Source organism: Strix aluco, chromosome 1 (genome assembly GCF_031877795.1).
Source record: "Strix aluco isolate bStrAlu1 chromosome 1, bStrAlu1.hap1, whole genome shotgun sequence".
NCBI lineage: Eukaryota > Metazoa > Chordata > Aves > Strigiformes > Strigidae > Strix > Strix aluco.
Genome location: NC_133931.1, coordinates 935590 through 953691, shown reverse-complemented (window position 1 = coordinate 953691; position 18102 = coordinate 935590). Strand labels below are relative to the sequence as shown.

The window sequence follows — 18102 nt, the reverse complement described above, 5'->3', positions numbered from 1 at the left end:
ATGTAACGGGCCAGGGCGGGTCTGAGAAAGGTACTGGGCAGCTGTGTGGGATTTGCTGGAAAATTTGCCCCCTTCTACCTTTATTTTCTCACTTCTTTCTTCTGCTCTGTTTCTCCTCTCCTGCTTTTTCACACCTTTTGCATCCTCCTTCTCAGCTGTAGCAGAACTGCCTTCATCCCTGGGACGAGAGACTTGGTATCCTGGCAGAAAGCTGCAGAAATAAATAAGAAAAAAAAAAAAAAAAAAGACCTTCTGGCTGCTTTTCCTGTAGCTGCTGGAGTCCAGCGGCACTGCAGAGGTGTGCTGACTCTATCTGCAGATGAGGGGCTTCATGAAGCTGCTTCTTCTTTTGCAGTACGAGGGCCTCTGTCCCGCTCCCCTGGGATGAGCCTTGTGGGTTTGTTTCCCTTTCCACCATTTTTTGGTCATTCTCCTGCTGGTTTTGGGTCATTCTCTGCAGAAGCTGTCTTGCGTCTCTCTGCAGGTGCCTGAATATTGCTCTTCCCGATGCTCTTGGCATCACTGCTTTCCTTGTGCCCGAGTTGCTGTTTCTACTGTTCTCTTAGCTTGATTCTTCTCCAACTGTTGAGCTCCTGCTACGCTCACACTTTGTCTTTTTTTTTTTTTTTTCCCTCCTGTCCTCCCACCCCCGTCGGTCTCGCTACCATTCCTTCAGTATCTTGTAGGGAAAAAGATGTTTTCACACTTCAGAATCTCATGGAGTCTTTGATGCTTGCATATGCAAACTTATTTACATCTTCTTTGTACTGCTGATACCTCACTGCGTCTTCAGGTGGCATATTGTTGAGCTAGCTCTGCTGTATCCTGATGGGAATTAACCATCATGCTGAGAGACTACTGCTAGCAGCTAATCCCTGCAAAAAATAACAATTTCTAGTTATTTTAGTGGGTTTTGGGGGGGTTGTTTGACCACTGTGAGCTGTAACCGTGCATTAACGAGAGGGTGCAATGAAATTCCAGGGTGTGGGATTTGGAAAAACATGGTGAAAACATAACCTGTGCAAAGAATGTCCTCAGATCTTCCTTTGAGCTACAGTAGAATGGCTCTCAGTTGTGTCAAATTGTGATTAAATAATAAAATCCTTGATTGCTGTAATCTTGCTTACTCGAGAGTAACACAGTGCTGAGCCTCTTGGGAGGGGGTTTGAGGCTCTGTCCCTGCTGGGTGAGGTGCCTTCAAAGTGGGGATTTTGAAGGCTGTCTCTTAGCTGCGAGTCTATATGTGGATCCCAGTGGTAGGGTGGAAGGTGGAGGTTTCTAGATCTCTTAAAAACACGAGCTTTTCACTGCTGCTCTGCTGTCACATCCACAATTATTTATTTGACAGTCACGCACGCAGAAGTCATTGCTGAATATCTGTTTCCCTAGCTGTTAGAATGGTTGGAAATGACTCCTATCCATGGATGTCCATCCCGTTTGCCTTGGGGATAAAATATTACCATAATACCTCCGTGGAAGAACTCACCATTTGAGAAGTGTTTTGAGGAAAGGTGTAGGTTGGAGCAGACTTGGGTAATTCAGCTCCTTGTAACTGAGTTTTAATACGGGGAAGGCATGGCTCTGTGCGCGGGAGGTGGGAACATCACGCGTGCAAGGTAGCCCGATGGGCTAGCTGGGAAACCAAAGTATGGAGTATGGAGTAAGAGGAGACAGATTTTCATGTGGTAGGGAATGAAGACTGGTGTAGGCTGGTGTGGAGTTGCTCTGAGCCTTGAAAATGAGAGGAATTTAACCCAGATTCTTGCACTGAATCTGAAGATGAGTTACCCGTTTGCTTCTGGTATGTTGATGGGCAACGTTGTTTTGCCCTGCTACCGATCTCTATATAATTTCTTTTTGGAGAGTCTATAGTGCAAATGTAAGCCAAGAGGGATGATCCGGCGTAGAAGGTAACCTGAAGGATTGTTTGGGATGGGCTAAAACGGGCTCGTGGTCCCACAAGGTCAGCTGTGTTTCGGGGAGCAGATCTGCGCATCACATTTTAGGTGATTTACTGAGCTTCCCCTCACTGACAGCTGCGGCAAGATTTTAAGCTCTGAAACAAAACCTGGTTTATGATCCCGGTCCAAAGGTATGTTACAAAGCTGCTAATGGATGTTAAGGAGTGTTATGGCTAATGGCAATTAAACACCGCTAATGATGAAATTTCTTATTACTTCCCTCGTGATTGCAGAGGGAGGCTCCTGGTGCAGCCCCCTTGTGCTGCAGCCATTTTATGAGCATCTTCAAATACAGTTATGCAGCCATAAAAAAAAAATAAAATAAAATGTGCATATTTTAAGGAGACAGATTGCTGCCTTCATCTGTCTCCCTGATTAGATGCCAGAGCTGCACCGTGCTACAGTAACTTCATTCTTTTTCTTTTCAGCATGTACCTTCCATATATCACCATCTTTTATTGAAATATTATTCTGCTGGGTGATTTTGACCATCTAGAAAGATTTACCACTGTAGGCAGGTACCCAGCTGTCTGCTCACCCGCTGAATTTAGGAAAACCTTGAAGCATTCAGGTCCAAAGGTGACCTGCAAAGCAGCAGGAGTGTAGGGGGGCAGGAAGACAGTGGAGACAGTGCACTTGGCTCTGGGAAAGGCTGATTTAAAGCAAAACTTCTGCTTGTTTTACTGCGATGTTCTTCATCAAAATCTGAATTTTTAATGTCGTTTTCAAAGGTTTCTAAGCAACCGTGTGTGGTTTGACTTGGCATGATCCCCGCATCCTCTCTCTTCCTTTGGGTTGTCACCAGCCAGGAAGCTTCCTGCTGACTTGGAGTGGTGGGAGATGGCCTCCGATGTCCTCTTCTTCGGAAACCCGCTGGCTGCTGCCGCCAGCCAGTGTAGCTGGTTTAGTTACTCCCTGGAGGTCGGCACTGCAGTGCTGAGGATAAGGGTTAAAGCCCTTCTGAGATCACGTGCGGAGCAGAATCCCCTTGACCTTGTAAATGAAAGGAAGTGCAATCCCACCACCACCACCACCCTCAACCCGGGGATAGCTAACAGCTATAACCAACCTAAACTTGGCAAGTGTTGCTGTGGCTTCTAATGCAGTCTGAACTGCTCTGCCTTGGTCCTTGAGGTGATGATCTGCCTTTTTTCTTGTTTGCTACATATACTGGGTATAAAAACTAATACTGCGTATTCAGCTGTGTCTCCGCAGTCCATATTTTTTGAGCGCTTACATTTTAATACCACCCTTTGGCATCCTGCTTCCTCTTCATTCCTCCTAGCCTGCTGCAAATCTGACCTTAAAGAATGGAGAACAAGACTTATTGTGGACCGGATAGCACTTCTTTTGGAGATGAATTTTTTTTTTTTCTGTATCAATGAAGTTGTTTTACTGGCTCTCCTGATGTCGTACACAATGCTCAATAGGTCTTTAACTGCACGTAGTATCTTAATTCATGTTTGCATGGCTTCTTAGAAAGGTGACCCTGTCGAACTGTGAAATTGTGTAATGTTGTTTTTCCCACCTGTAAGCAGTAACCGTAGGAGTTTAGCTGCTCTTCAGCAAGTCATCTTGCGTAATACTGAATTTAGGGAAATGAAAAGATAATTTATGCCGTTGAGAGCATGTACTTAAGTCCTCCGCTGGTTCTCAACTCAGTTTCTTAAGCAATCTACTTAGGTAATAATAAAAATTGTAGGGGAAAAAAGGAAAAAAAAAAAAAAGGCACAAGGTATCCTGCTTTGTATAGTTGAACAAATGAGGCACAGGAAGAAACCTGTAAACAGTCATTCCAAGGTTAACAGGCTGTGCTCTTAAGTCATTATTCCCAATCTCTTCATTCTGGCAGCCTTTCTCTAAAAAGGTGAATTCTCACAGCCCTAGGATTTGGTTTAGGCACAACTTGCCATCGTTTCTGCTGAGGCTCCTCCAGTGTGGAGGAACCTGGGCTCCCTCCGGTCGGGGTGAGATGTGGTCCCCCCGCAGTAACGTGCTTCTGACGATGCAATCTTGGCGTGAAGGAATGGGGCCGACAGACTTGCTTCCTGCTGGAGCATTCATGTTTTCTGTGAAAAGTTTGATTTGAATAAAAGCTGCTCTTAAATTCCAACAGCAGCGTGTTACTGAGGGTTCCTGTTGAACTTGATGCCTTTTTGGAGGAGTTAAATGACAGTGAAAGGAAGATAAGCTAGGTGATGTCTTGTGTTGGGGGATACCGATGCCAAACTGTCTCATAACCAAAATATTGCTGCTGTTCTTGCTGAGCATCTCCGCTCTTCAAGATTCAAGGTTGGGAGGAGCACTGCAGCAGTGACCCTCTGAGGATTACGTGGAGCTGGTGTTAGGGTGGCCTTGAGGACACCTGAACCACTGTGCTACATTTTCTGTACTTAAAACGCAGTCGATGGCCAAGGCCACTGTGCGATAACGAGCTCTTGGGTGCCGAGCAAAGTGGAAGAACTGCAATAGGCATCTGACACACTGATGATATTAAACTATTTCTAGCAACTGTCCTCATCTTGGCATATGACCTAACTCTCGATACATAGCTGTCATGGCAACTATAAAGGTCAGCATAATTTCTAGCTAATATTTAAGGTGGGCAGATAATAGTTTTCTGCCTTGGGCAAACAAGCATCTATTTGGTTTGAAGCCTGGGACAAGAAGTCTGGTCTAGGTTGTCTGATCTTTTCTTGAACCTATAGAACTCCAGGTGGCCCTGAAAGGAAAGGAGGTTGTTCGGCTGTCTTAATGTACTGCTAATAGATTACTAAGAGATAATTAAAATTACTCTTCAGCAGCTTGTAATCATCCCTTGGATTTGTTTGCTGCTTGAGACGCAGCAGCTGTGTCGTAAGCAGGAGAGGTTTGGTAGAGTGAGGCCCTCCTGGCTGGCTGCTAGTGGATTGGGCATTTTTCTCCATGTCTGTTGGATTTTTGCACAGTCAGGCCATCAGGGCTTGCTGAGTTGTGACGTTTCGTTAGCTCCAGAGCAGCACAACCTTACTACCCAACAATCTGTATGGCAGGCTTTAACCGCAACGGCCAGTAACTGCACCAAACCACCCAACAGCCATAGAGACCCTGGATTCGGGTTGTGACTTCTTTGCCTCGGTGATGGCCAACACTGCTGGGAGGGACAGTGCAGCTGTGAGTGGGCATCTGGTGATGGTGGGTGGGAGGCTGGGGCCCCTGGAGTTTGGGGATTTTTCTTATTATGGAAGGATAGTGGAAAGAAAACAGATACTAAACACACTGAGTCACTTGGAGACACGTGCTCTTGACTGCAGACCTCAGAGGCTACGAATCAGAGTAGGTTTTGGTTTAGGGTTTATTTTTTTCCTTTGAAGATACTGACACCAGTGATAAGAGCGTGGCTCACTCAAAGTTCTGGTCTCCTTGACCTGGTTTTCCAAAAGCTGCAGCCTCAAGATGTCTTGAATCCACCCTACAGAGGTTGGCAGACAGAGAACAGTAGCTTGTGCTCGTGTTAGTGTAGGAAATCTGCTGGGGACCTGATTCCGCTGAAAAATAACAGACAAAAGCTGTTAATGTTCTGGAGGGACAGGGTAAGAAGGGGCTCCTGGTGATGAAGAGAATATGGGGAGGAAGGCAACAAGTCTAAGTCTGCTCTTCTGTCAGCCAACATTTGTTGGCTTGAAGTCACCATGGGAAATCACAGGTCTCAGGACTGGGTAAAGCCTCTTCTGATGATACTGAAGTAATGATTGAGGACGCCCTTTGCTGATTCTTCCAGCAATGGCAGAAGTCTTTGTCGTGGAATTCTGCATCCTGACGGGGCTGTCCTTGATTTTAAGGAAACCCAACTGCTTGAAGGTGATTCTGTGCACAAAACGCCTGGATAGCTGGTGTGCTCTCAGCCCTTAGGTCCAGAAGTTGCATCTCCATTTTGATCCTACACAGATGGAAAGAACTTCCTCTCAATACCCTTTTTATGAGGTACAGAACCAAATATAAACTCTGATTTTATTAAATAGAATTAGCAGACTAAAGCCCTAATTAAGAAGGGTTTACAATAATCTGTCAGAATAAGTGAAGTCATGGTATCCCCTCCTGCCTGTGGACTGGGCCTTACTCCTCTCCCTGGTTTTTGGGAGGTTTTGTAATACTGTTTTGTGAAGCACTTGTGTCCCTTTCTGACTAAGAGTTTACTTACAAAGCCGTCCCTCCCAGAGGATGACAGAGGAAAGGGCTGGTGGAGTCATCTTCTATTGACTTCTGAGTTAGCAGTCTTAAGTATTTTGGCTTCTTCGAGCTGCTTTGTATTTGGTGAAGTGAACTTCATTTTACTGAACTAAAATTACCACCTTCGCCCAGAATAATTCCCTGGAGCCTCAGAAGTGGTCAGTGAATTTTAAAAAGCAGCATGACAAGATATTATTGTTACAGAGGGGGCAGGCTCCAAATGTGAAATTCATGAATGTAAACTTTAACATTTTCACTGCTGTCCTACGCTTTCCCAGAATCATCAGTGGGTTTCCTGCCCTGTCAACCTTTGGGGATGAATATTCCCTTTATCACGTTGCCTTGCTTTCCCCGTGACGTACGTCTGACAGTACGATGTCGGAGAAGCTTAAATACTGCAGGGCAACAAACAAATGTTGTGAGGACTGGAACAAAGGTGGGTGTCTTAATGGGAAGACTCACAGCACTGAAAACCTGCCAGCACCCCTCTTTTGGGCACTGGGGCTGCTCTTGTGGGGTTGGTCATTCCATAAGAGCTCAACATCTTACAAAATGAAATTGAGAGCGTTTGCTTTGAAGGACAACGGGAATACGAGGCTGGTCTTCTAATGTGATTGACCTATTCTTCAGTAGAATCTAATGGTTTTTTAGAGACTGATTCTTAGAGGAACTCGTATCTCCACCAGAAAATACAGTCTTAACATCTTGGACAGAAGTTATGACGAGCACTGCAGGAAGAGTTAAGCAACGAGATCTTCATGAACATGTTGTCCTAGACGTGTGAGGATGGGAAGGAAGCTTAAGCTGCTTTTCTAGAAAGATGAGCATGAATCACTTGGGTTTCTGTCCTTTGTGAGTAATGCTGTAAAATCTGTGGCGCTTGCAGTAATGCTTTCACAACCCACCCATGCCATACTGCGTGCCTATAAACTTCTATGGAGTAGCATCTCTTAGCTGTGCCTCCAGTTTGGTGAACTAAAGTTTAAAATAAAATTTAAGAAAAAATAAAAAGCGTTGACGTTCTCATGTGCTTTCTGAAAATATGAGCACACTTTCCTGTGTACGGTATTAGCACAGTTAAACTCTTGTCATTGGCATCACAGTTTTGCCAGGAGCCAGGCGGGCACAGCTGAGGGAACATGTTTGAAACAGGATTTGTCATCTGCAAGCTGTCATGGTTCCCATGACCTGCTATTTTGTGAGAAACCCTTCAGGTTGGAAATGTGCTTTATGGACACAAACATACCTAAGGAATGGGTCACTACTGAGGATATTTTTTTAATTATCATTATTATTATTTTCTGCATAGTAGTTCCTGTGTGAACTGTGAGTAAAGGTATCAGTACCACGGGGAAAACTAGATATAATCCAAAAAGCTATGAGTCCACCTTGCTTATTTTCTGAAAGATGCCTTCAACTCAAGGAGTTATTTCGGTTGCTCCTGTTGTATAAGCAGATCCTTCCTTTCTGCAGAAACACCCTTTTCATCCTTGCTGGCTTGTGGTGATGCTCAATATCAAGAATCTTGTTGAATGAGCCAAGGTAAAAACCTGGTTATCGGCATCATGCGCTTCCCCAGAGACACACCTTTATCTTGGTCCTTTGCTATTTAAATTGCACCTTTGCAAATCATTCTTAAAAGCCAAAAATCTGCTCTAGTGAACAGATTTTCCAGCCTTATTTGTCCTTCACTTGCAAACACTGCTTTTGCCTTGCAGAGGGCTATGCAGCTGTGAGGTGGTCCTCATCGTCAGCGTGGAATAGGAGAAACAGTCCTCTATGTGTTTATTATCCTTCCTTTTCTGCTTCAGTGCTCTAAAGTGGTATGGGAGCGCTGCTTGCTGGACGGAGACCGGGTGCTTAGCCGGTGACCTGCCAAGATGATGTAATGGTGCTACGGGGCTGATATTTAAAGTCAGTAAGTTGGAAGGAGGAAGGAATCCTCCAGAGCGACAGGAAGACCTCTCAAAGGGTGACTCGCTCTCAGCCCTGGCTTCACTAAACCCTTCTGCTCCAGATCCACACCCCAAGGACACGCAATGCAGACTGACCTTGGTTTTAATGACTAAGCCCCACTCTTGGGTATTTACTGCGTGCGTACACGTTCTGTGGCGCTTAGATATACTGCAAGTTGAAAGGAATTGAATAGATTTCCTAACCTAATGATCCGTGTATCCTAGATTCTAGGTGGTACCTCTGAAATTTACTGGTAGGAGCAGCCAGGTGATAAATGTTCCCTGCTGCTGAGCGCTCTCTGCTATATCCGTCAGCCCTGTTGCTGGTGACCGAAGCTGGCACAGGCTTAGGTATGATGTACTGCCGGTCTAGTGTGCTGTATCAGCAAACTCAGCCTCAAAATTCATGTAGCATCTCCTCTTTGTTCAGTGGTTGGCATTTGGCTGGCTTCACCTTCCAATCTTCGCGTATGGTCTAAAGAGATGAAAAGGCTGGTGAGATGGATGGATTTGGTTTTTTGGATCCTTCAAGGGATGTGGAGGTCTTTCTGGGAGAGCAGGCTTTGGATTAAAGTATGGGCTTTGGACACAAGGCACTTGGCTTTGGTTCCAAGGCCACACGGTGTTTCTTTTGAGTCAGTTTGTTTTAACCAGTGTCAGAACGAATGGTACCTGCCACGGGGTGCTGAGACTCAGGTGAGAAGCTCCAAGAAGCAAAACTCAGGAGCGGTGCAGGAGGAATGTGGAGACACCAGCCAACGAGAGACGTGTTCTCGCTGCCGGGGTAGTTGGGTGAAATCAGAGATGCCCCTGTGTGCATCTATGTGTTGAAACAAAGGTCTGAATTAGTTTATCTCAAAATAAAGCTGTGGTGCCAAGCAACAGCGGTAACTCTAACCCCAGTAGGCCCGAGGTCCAGCTCTCCTTTTATATAACTGGTATTTCCCAGCTGACGGACAGATGAGACCATGCCGACTTCTTTAAATGTTTACCAGTGTGGTGATGATTAACAGTGATCAGTGACAGGAGGGAGGAGACAAAAGGCACTCCTGAATATTTGATTCCTTGTCCTCTCAACATTTCAGTTATTATAACTGAAAGGTTAAGTGGGGATCAAAAACAAATAGGAAACTTTGGCTGAGGAAGCTGCGTTACTTGAGAGCCTTTTCAGACTCTCTGGGAGGCACTGTAGAAAGGTTAAAATTTGCAGCTCAAATATTAGCTGTGATCTCACTTGAGTGAGTGTCTCAAAATATATCTCGAGTCTTGGTTCACAAAATGAAAGCTTAGAAGCCTTTCTCAGATGAGAGGCAAGAAGGCAGCAGGGCTGAAGGGCACAGAAGCAGAAACTTGTAAACCTTGGAGATATTGCCTCACCCCCTTGGAATGGCTCGTCACGCAGCCTGGACCGCAGAGCATGATGTGGTGGATTAAACAAGAGGGTCATTGAAGGAGTGGGTGCTCAGCCACATGTTTTCAGGGACCTTGACAATAGCCCTTTCATTTTCTGTGCTCAAGATCCCATCAAAATCCAGCGCAGCTCTGCAAGGAGGGAGGCTGATGGTGGTAGATCTAGCTGCCGCCTGGGTTAGGAGGCTCCTCAGTGGAGCGAATGTCCCAAAGCAGGATAAAAGGAGGTGGACAGAGGCTGTCTCAAAACTGTGGAACATCTATGGAAGAGAGAATCGATAGCCTGGATCTGTCAGAATTGCGAGGTGGTGGCTAGAAGAAGGGAAAGCTAGTTCTGACTTCAGTTATCTTTGTGAGACTTGGGGGGAAATGTCACATGGGTTGCATTTCTGAGACCCTTAAAAGCTGATATTTGTATCAAATGTTTGTTTTGAACCAAGTCTCGTCTCAGATTTTCATAGCTATAAATTAATTTCATAAATTTGCTCCAGCTTTTGTTGTTCTACACCTGCTAAAGGGGTGCCACATAATACAGCAATTCACTCCTATCCACAAACCTAAATAACTAGTCTTGAAGGTCTTATCTGTTACGGGTTCTTTGAAGCTTAAGGTGTCAGATGCAAAGTCATATAATCCCTATCTGTGTTATTCATCAGTGGACAAACTGGTGGAAGGTGTTCACAGATAATTCAGAGAGGCCATGGAGTCTCCATCCTTAGAGATGTTCAAAACCCAACTGGGCACAATCCTGAGCAACCTGCTCTGCCTGGCCCTGCTTTCACAGAATCACAGAATCACCTCGGTTGGAAAAGCCCTCGAAGCTCCTCCAGTCCAACCATGAACCTCACCCTGACCGTTCCCAACTCCACCAGATCCCTCAGCGCTGGCTCAACCCGACTCTTCAACCCCTCCAGGGATGGGGACTCCCCCCCTGCCCTGGGCAGCCCATTCCAACGCCCAACAACCCCTTCTGCAAAGAAATCCTTCCTAAGAGCCAGTCTGACCCTGCCCTGGCGCAGCTTGAGGCCATTCTCTTGGCCTGCCGCTGGTTCCTTGGCTCAAGAGACTCATCCCCCCTCTCTGCACCCTCCTTTCAGGCAGTTGCAGAGGGCCAGGAGGTCTCCCCTCAGCCTCCTCTTCTCCACACTAAACCCCCCCAGTTCCCTCAGCCGCTCCCCATCAGACCTGTGCTCCAGACCCTGCACCAGCTCCGTTGCCCTTCTCTGGACATGCTCGAGTCATTCAAGGGCCTTTCTGGAGTGAGGGGCCCAAAACTGAACCCACTCATCGAGGGGCGGCCTCACCAGTGCCAAGCACAGGGGTCAGATCCCTTCCCTGTCCCTGCTGGCCACAGAATCACAGAATCATCTAGGTTGGAAGGGACCTTGATCAGCTGTTGCTGATCCTGCTTTGGGCAGGATGGTTGGACTGAGTGATCTCCAGAGGTGCCTGCTAACCTCAAGTGTTCTGCCATTTTATAAAAAAGCTCTACTAGGGTGCAGGACTCTACTTCTTGGGTGCCTAAGTTCTTCCAACTGATCTTACCTAGGCAGGAGCTCTTCTGTTCTGTATTCTGGGAAGTGGCCGGTGCATCCACTGAAAGGAATTATCTGGAGCTGACTTTTGGGCAGTGGACACAGTTTGTAATTCATTTGTGACATTCAGTTTCTAGCTGAAATAGAGAAGAAATCAAATACAAGCTAAATGGATTTAAGTATTAGATGTTAATGCAGTAAACAATCCAGATAAGGGCTTAATTGCACTTTTTGTAGCGAAATACTAGAGATCCGTCTGTACAGAAGGTAATGAGAATGATCGAGGGGGTAAAGCAGCCATCTTAAGTGGCTGTGAAAAGGCTGGGGTCCTCCAGTTACAGAGAAGTTGGATGATGGTGGGGGACATAAAATGTTTGTGGACTCAGCAGGGTGGTGGTAAGGTGAATGCAGAGCTGCTCAAAGACCCACAGCGCTGGAACCAGGGGAACCTCACATGAGTTAGTAGGAGATGTGTTTGGCACGGGTGAGAGGACTTCTCTTAGAGCGGGGAGTGGATTTCTAGACCCTTATTGCCACAGAAGCTCGGGGAGGCAGACCATATGAGGAGGTTCAAAATGGATTTTTGAATTTAGAGACAGTGGGAACAGGCAGGGATGTCTGCTCAAACCTTGCAGTGACTGGGGGGAGTACAAGGAGCTGGAGATGGTGACTAAGCCATGCTTAAATAACATCTCCTGATGCCACTGTTGGCAAAGTACGGGACTAGCAGGGACTGCTGGTGTGGCCCAGCAGGGTTTTATCTCATCTTCACTAATACACCAGTGAAATCCAGAATTTGGATGTAGCAGATCTATCCAGCGCCCAAGTTAGCGCTCAAATTGCTGTCTTGCATTTCTTAGCTGACTGTCTTGTTTCCATTTCTGTGAAGAAGATAAACACGTTTGAGAGGCCACGTGGGTACTTGAGCTAACGGTTTCCAGAATAGACCAAGCCAGGGGTGACCCTCAGGATCTGCGTGAGCCAGAAGGATTCTTGGATCGCTTGGGTTGAAAAATTATTTCGTGTATCAGGTGGTATCTATGTATCTGAAGGCTTTGATTGCTGCTTCTCCGTGGTAATGTGTTCAGACGGTCCATTTCTTGCGCTAAAGTTCCCAGGAAATGAAACAGGGGTTTGGGGGTGATTTCTTCCTTTCTTTCCCCTTCCTAGGCATTTCATAAATTTGTAAGTTGATGCTGTTTAAGTTTGTCTTGTGGTCTCTTCTTCCTGATTGCACATCTGGTGGCAGTGTTTCCTCCGGTGATGATTCTTGAGTAGTCCGAGGACCACAGTAGCGTATATTGAGCACACGTGCAATGGTGGGATGCTTCAGCCTGGATTTTTTTCCAGCCTTTTTTTATGGGATGGTGTTGTCCTTGTTTATAGGAGATGCAGCTGCTGAATATCTGCCAGAGTGGAAATGTGAGTGCACTATTCACCTTGTAAAATTGACTGTGCCTTTAAACTAGAAATACAGTTTTATCACGCTCTCCAAGACCTACTGCTTAACTTCTTAGGGTGAATTGTGAGATGAAGTGGTCTCTCATCTCAGCAGCTAATATCAAACAAAAACGGACGCCGTCAAGGTAAAAAGAAATAATTGTTAAAAAAAGCTACCCTTAAAAATGAAGTATGCTTTAAAATAAGAAAATTACTTATGCTGTGTTCAGCTGTTGAACGCTAAGAATAGAGTTAAAGGATCTAGCCATTTCTATAGTCACGTTCCATTTCTTCAATTTTTTCATTATAGGTTTAGTGTAAGGTTCAATGTGGGTTTAAGTGCAAGGTGCTGCCCATGGGTTGGGGCAATCCCAAGCACAAATCCTGGCTGGGTGATGAGTGGATTGAGAGCAGTCCTGCGGAGAAGGACTTGGGGGAATTAGTGGATGGAAAACTGACTTTGAGCCAGAAATGTGTGCTTACAGCCCAGAAAGCCAACTGTGTCCTGGGCTGCATCAAAAGAAGTGTGGCCAGCAGGTCAAGGGAGGGGATTCTCCCCCTCTGCTCTTGTGAGACCTCCCCTGCAGTGCTGTGTCCAGCTCTGGGGACACCAACATCAGAATCACAGAATCATCTAGGTTGGAAAAGACCTTGAAGATCATCTAGTCCAGAAGGACACGGACCTGCTCGAGTGGGGCCAGAGGAGGCCACAGAGATGCTCGGGGGGCTGGAGCACCCCCCTGTGAGGACAGGCTGAGAGAGTTGGGGGGTTCAGCTGGAGAAGAGAAGGCTCTGGGGAGACCTTAGAGCGGCCTCCCAGGACTGAAAGGGCCTACAGGAAAGGGGGGAGGGACTCTTGATCATGGGGGAGGGATAGGACGAGGGGGAATGAGTCTAAACTGACAGAGGGGAGATTTAGATCAGATCTAAGGAAGAAATTCTTCCCTGTGAGGGTGGTGAGGCCCTGGCACAGGTTGCCCAGAGAAGCTGTGGCTGCCCCCTCCCTGGCAGGGTTCAAGGCCAGGTTGGACGGGGCTTTGGGCAACCTGGGCTAGTGGAAGGTGGCCCTGCTCGGGGCAGGGGTGTTGGAACTAGGTGATCTTTAAGGTCCCTTCCAACCCAAACCAGTCTGTGATTAGTAAGAGAATATTCACAGTTGTTTAACTGTTTCCTCCTACCTAATTATCCGATATTTTAAATGTAAAACTGAAAAAAAATAAAAAAAACAAAAAAACAAAAACAAAACCACAAACAAACAAAAATCCCTGATTTACAAAAGAATCTAAAAAAATGGGTCCTGTAGTGTTTTGACACAATTACACAACTTTTTTTTTCTGTTTTGGGAACCTGGATACAATCTCTTTGGCTGTACTGAGGGATTTGAGGTTCTCATTGAACGCCAGGCACAGGCAGAGAAGGGATGGTCCTAAATATAATGGTAAGCACCTGAGAAGCAGGTGAGGCAGAGGGAACATTTCATACACGGGATGAAAAACATAGTGCTGTGGAGAACTTATTTTCCTGTTGCAAGGATGAAGATGCTGCAGCACTGAAAGAGCAATTGCTTAGGAATGTCTAGGGTAATTTTAAGTTGCTGCATAACTTGTATTTGATTATTTGAGTTTTATTATTGAATCCAAACCCCATTTCCTGTTAATTCCTTGGAGCTCCCTTGCCATTCACGGCGTCGGGGTAGAGTGGAAGAAGCGTTTATGAATTCAGAACTTAATAGGGAAATAAACAGCAATTTATATGGCGGAGCTGCTCGATCCAGCCTTGCTCAGGAGAATTATGAATACAGATAATAAAGTGACCGAGGGAACCTGGATCTCGGTGCTTGGGACAGTGATTTGAGGGGCTCAGAATAATAATGTATATACGGCTTGATTTAGACCCAGATATGTGTGTGTGTGTGCGGTGTTTTAGGTGGTGTGCATGGCTTGGGGTGGGGTCGAATCAAAATGGGACTAAAACAGGATCTTCAAGTCTAAAAACCTAAATACAGAGTAGGAATCTGAAGCACTTTTTTTTCTGTACCTACCTGATACTAGAAACTCCTGAAATTACCTCGGACTTTCAACATATTTTTGGTTTTAAAGATACAACTCTTATTTCAGACCTGAGGGTGCTTCCGTGCCCAGAAGCACGTGATCTTGCCTCTGATATGTTTGTTGATCAAAAAGTTACAGCTTCTCAGAAGAAGAGTGGTGGGGCTTATAGGGAATAACAAAACATCAAAGATGTAGCTACTGGACAGCAAGATGAATCATTAATAGCTGGAATTGATTTATGACAGTAGAGAGCTCTTGTCAAAAATACCTAAAATGCAGATGGAGATCAGTAATTTTTTGAGTGTGGACCCAGTATACTCATGTCATAAAAGGTAATTTTTCTGTCCACTTCTCAGCAGAAAAGAATCAAAAGGTGTTCAGAAACAATGGCTGTGGCTGTTATGTATCACTTTTGCAATTTATAAAAGTCTTTTCGCTTTGTATAGAGAATTTCTCCAGTGACCCGTGCTTTGCAGTAGTCTCAAACCCTCACGGATGGTGTGACAGCTCAGGTGTGGCATCCAGACTGAAAGCCCTCTACAGCTAACAACTCTAATCTGGGCTGCTGTAGTCTTCTAAATAGAAAAACGGCTCAAAGGGAGTGTTTGTTCCCAAAGTATGGGGCTGTAGGTAATGTCCACTTGGGGATGTCGGCGCTTCTGGAAAGTGTGGTCTGTTGGAGAATTGCTGCCTTCTCCAGCCTGCTCACACCCGTGTCCTATTGCCGTGTTCAGCCTTTTTGGTCCTGTGAGTAACTGCTGAAAATCTTGTCCTATACTGGGTTTCAGAAATCTGAGTGGTGGATATCCCTTTCCAGACCAGCTTGGCACACTTAAAAGCTGGTGCTGAACTCCAGGGATTCCCAAGATTCCAGGTTCCAAGGGTCACTTAGAGAATCATTGAATGGTTTGGGTTGGGAGGGACCTTTGAAGGTCATTTAGTCCCCTGCAATGAGCAGGGACATCTTCAACCAGATCAGGTTACTCAAAGCCCCGTCCAGCCTGACCTTGAATGTTTCTAGGGATGGGGCATCTACCACTTCTCTGGGCAACCTGGTCCAGTGTCTCACCACCCTCATTGTAAAAAAATTCTTTGTTATATCTGGTCTGAATCTATCCTCTTTTAGTTTAAAACCATCACCCCTTGTCCCATTGCTACAAGTCCTGGTAAAAAGCCTCTCTCCATCTTTCTTATAAGCCCCCTTTCCATATTGACAGGCTGCTCTAAGGTCTCCCCAGAAGCTTCTCTTCTCCAGATTGAACAACCCCAACTCTCTCAACTCTTCAGTGAATGACTTTGTCTCATCAGGTCCAGTATCTTAATTGGAGGTGATCAGCTTCTAAAAGGGAAAATAATAGCACTGAAGAACCCATTTGAGTTTGACTATTCTCCTGAAGTGTGCTCCGCTCCAAGCAGGGATGTGGAGCTACCACTGACAATAAAGTAATTGGCTCAGAGGCAGGTGATGTTTTGAGTTACTAATGAAATACATTGTGGAGCTGCAGGTGGTAGAGCTGCAATATTATTGTCTGCCTCGGGAATGATCTGAATTATTATTCATAACATTCAAAGAGCTGTAGTGGAAGGTAGTTGCTGTTAACTGTGTCAGCGATGGACGTGTCTGGGTGTGGAGTCCAGTGTAGCACATCTAAGATGTTGTCGAGCTCTGGATGGTTCCTGCTCTGAAGAACTTATGGCTGGAATGGAAAGCGTCAAGAAAGTAGAGATAAATTAAGCAGAATTGTTAACAAAACTATAGTTATTGTGCTCTCTAGGATGCTTACTTTGATAAATCTACCTGAAGGAAGAAGAAGTGATGGGAGAAAGGGATTGTGGGCAGAGGAAGCCTAATCAAAGCAGCAGGCAGTTCTCTAAAGCTAAAGGCAAGAGCCTTGAGGCCATTCTTGTGGCTGGTCCAACTGGCTGGAGTTTCTGGGTGGCTCTTCTCACTTCAGCAAGCTCTGGGATGGTGTGTAGGACAGCAGCGAGGACATGCACTGCTGTGTGTGGCTGGAGGTGGTGTGTGCTGGGAAGGGAGGTGGTCCCCATGGTGATAAAGATGCAGAAGGATAAAGCCGTGTTTAGAGTTGAGAACGCTCTAGTGCGAGCTTAAAAGCCGTAGTCCTGCATGTGCTGGGTGGAAAGGTGGTGAGGATATCTCACTCCAGTTCCATGGTCACGGCAAAATCAAGTTTCGGAAGCAAGCTCCCAACTATTTCATGTAGAAACTCAAACGTATTTCTGCTTTTCCTTTTTAATGGTCAGTTTACAAGTCTGTGCCTAATCAACTGAAGCAAAGATGTTTATACTCTTGCTGTTTTTGTGTCTCCTAAATGAGCCTACTATGAGGGCTCTGACTTTCAGCTGCTGCTAATTCACATTCTGCCTTTGGTTTTAATTTGAAAGCTCTGATCAGCTGTGTTCCCAACCTGAGCCCGGGTCTGAAGGGTGATGGGAGGGTGGATGTCGTTGCTTTACAGGTGTGGAAATGAAGATGAAGTAGCGAGTGCCTGGAGTTCACCCAAGCCCATGGTAAAGCCTTGGCTGGATGCCCAGTGCAAGACCTGGATTTGGCTGTAAAACTCGTCCTGTTTCCAAATAATCAGCTGTTAGCCTCACCGTCACAGAGATTGTTATAATCTGAAAGCCATAGCTCAATGATAAAAACAGAGTATGAGATAACCGTTTCTAGACAGAGGCTTGTGAAACCGCTGAAACTGTATTTTCTGAATTTTCATTTACTGAAATGAGTGTATTAGTGGAGATTTTCTCTGTGCATACTTTCAAATGTCAGTTCTCCTATAGATCTCTGGGATGGATGTCTTGTATAAATAGACTTTGACTAGTTGTTACTGGAGCTTCCAGTTCCCACGCTGATTCTTATCAAAGAAGATTAGTTCCCAGCCAAAGTTGTTTTTTTCTTTCTTTCAAGGGATTTATTGCATCAAAACAAGTCTGTGGCTTACTGCAGTGCCGAAACTGCCACGCTTATGTACTTGGACTAGTAATGACCTGCTGAGCCACTAGAAAATGGGATGGGGTTGCTTTAGCCCTCCCTGCCTCCTCGTTAAAACTGCAACCAAGACCTGGTTCCTGTCTGGCAGCTCTGGGTTTGATAATCACCTGCCTGCACAAGGGGTGAGATCGCTCACTGACACATCCATTTTGTATTCCTGGCTTCAGATCGCATTGAGCAGTTGATAGCTTGATGGCATCAGCTTTTTTTTTTTTTCTTTCTTTTTTTTTTTTTGACTGAGCGCTTGTCTACATCTCAGCATTGCTGGCACAATGTGATACGACCGGCTCCTCCACTGATTGCCATAGCAGGGAGCGCTCTTTGAGAGTCACCCGCCAGGCTCTGCGGGAAACTAAAACTGGAGTCGAGTTCATTTAAGGATTAGGTGTTTGCAAGATGCCTGTAATTGCCCTGCCAGACCAAAGCCAGAGAAAAAAAATCAGGATAGCGCAAACCCTCAGTAGAGATTTGAATCCCTGACAGCATCAGGACCTGTTGAAATAGCAGGGGAGCTGCCGCTCGCAG

General features: G+C 45.7%; 1 protein-coding gene across 5 annotated transcripts in view; it reads left to right on the top strand.

Annotated features, from left to right (window-relative positions):
* Positions 1–18102, top strand: part of ARHGAP39 (Rho GTPase activating protein 39) — a 163874-nt gene that overhangs the window by 25096 nt on the left and 120676 nt on the right. Inside the window, exon 1 of one of the 5 annotated variants that reach the window (XM_074827580.1) lies at positions 2043–2092. The exons of the other annotated variants lie outside the window; for them this stretch is intronic. Within the exon in view, the coding sequence (XP_074683681.1) occupies positions 2076–2092 (17 nt within the window). The 5' untranslated portion in view covers positions 2043–2075. Of the gene's footprint in view, positions 1–2042; positions 2093–18102 lie in introns of those variants that run through there. 5 annotated transcript variants of the gene reach the window in all.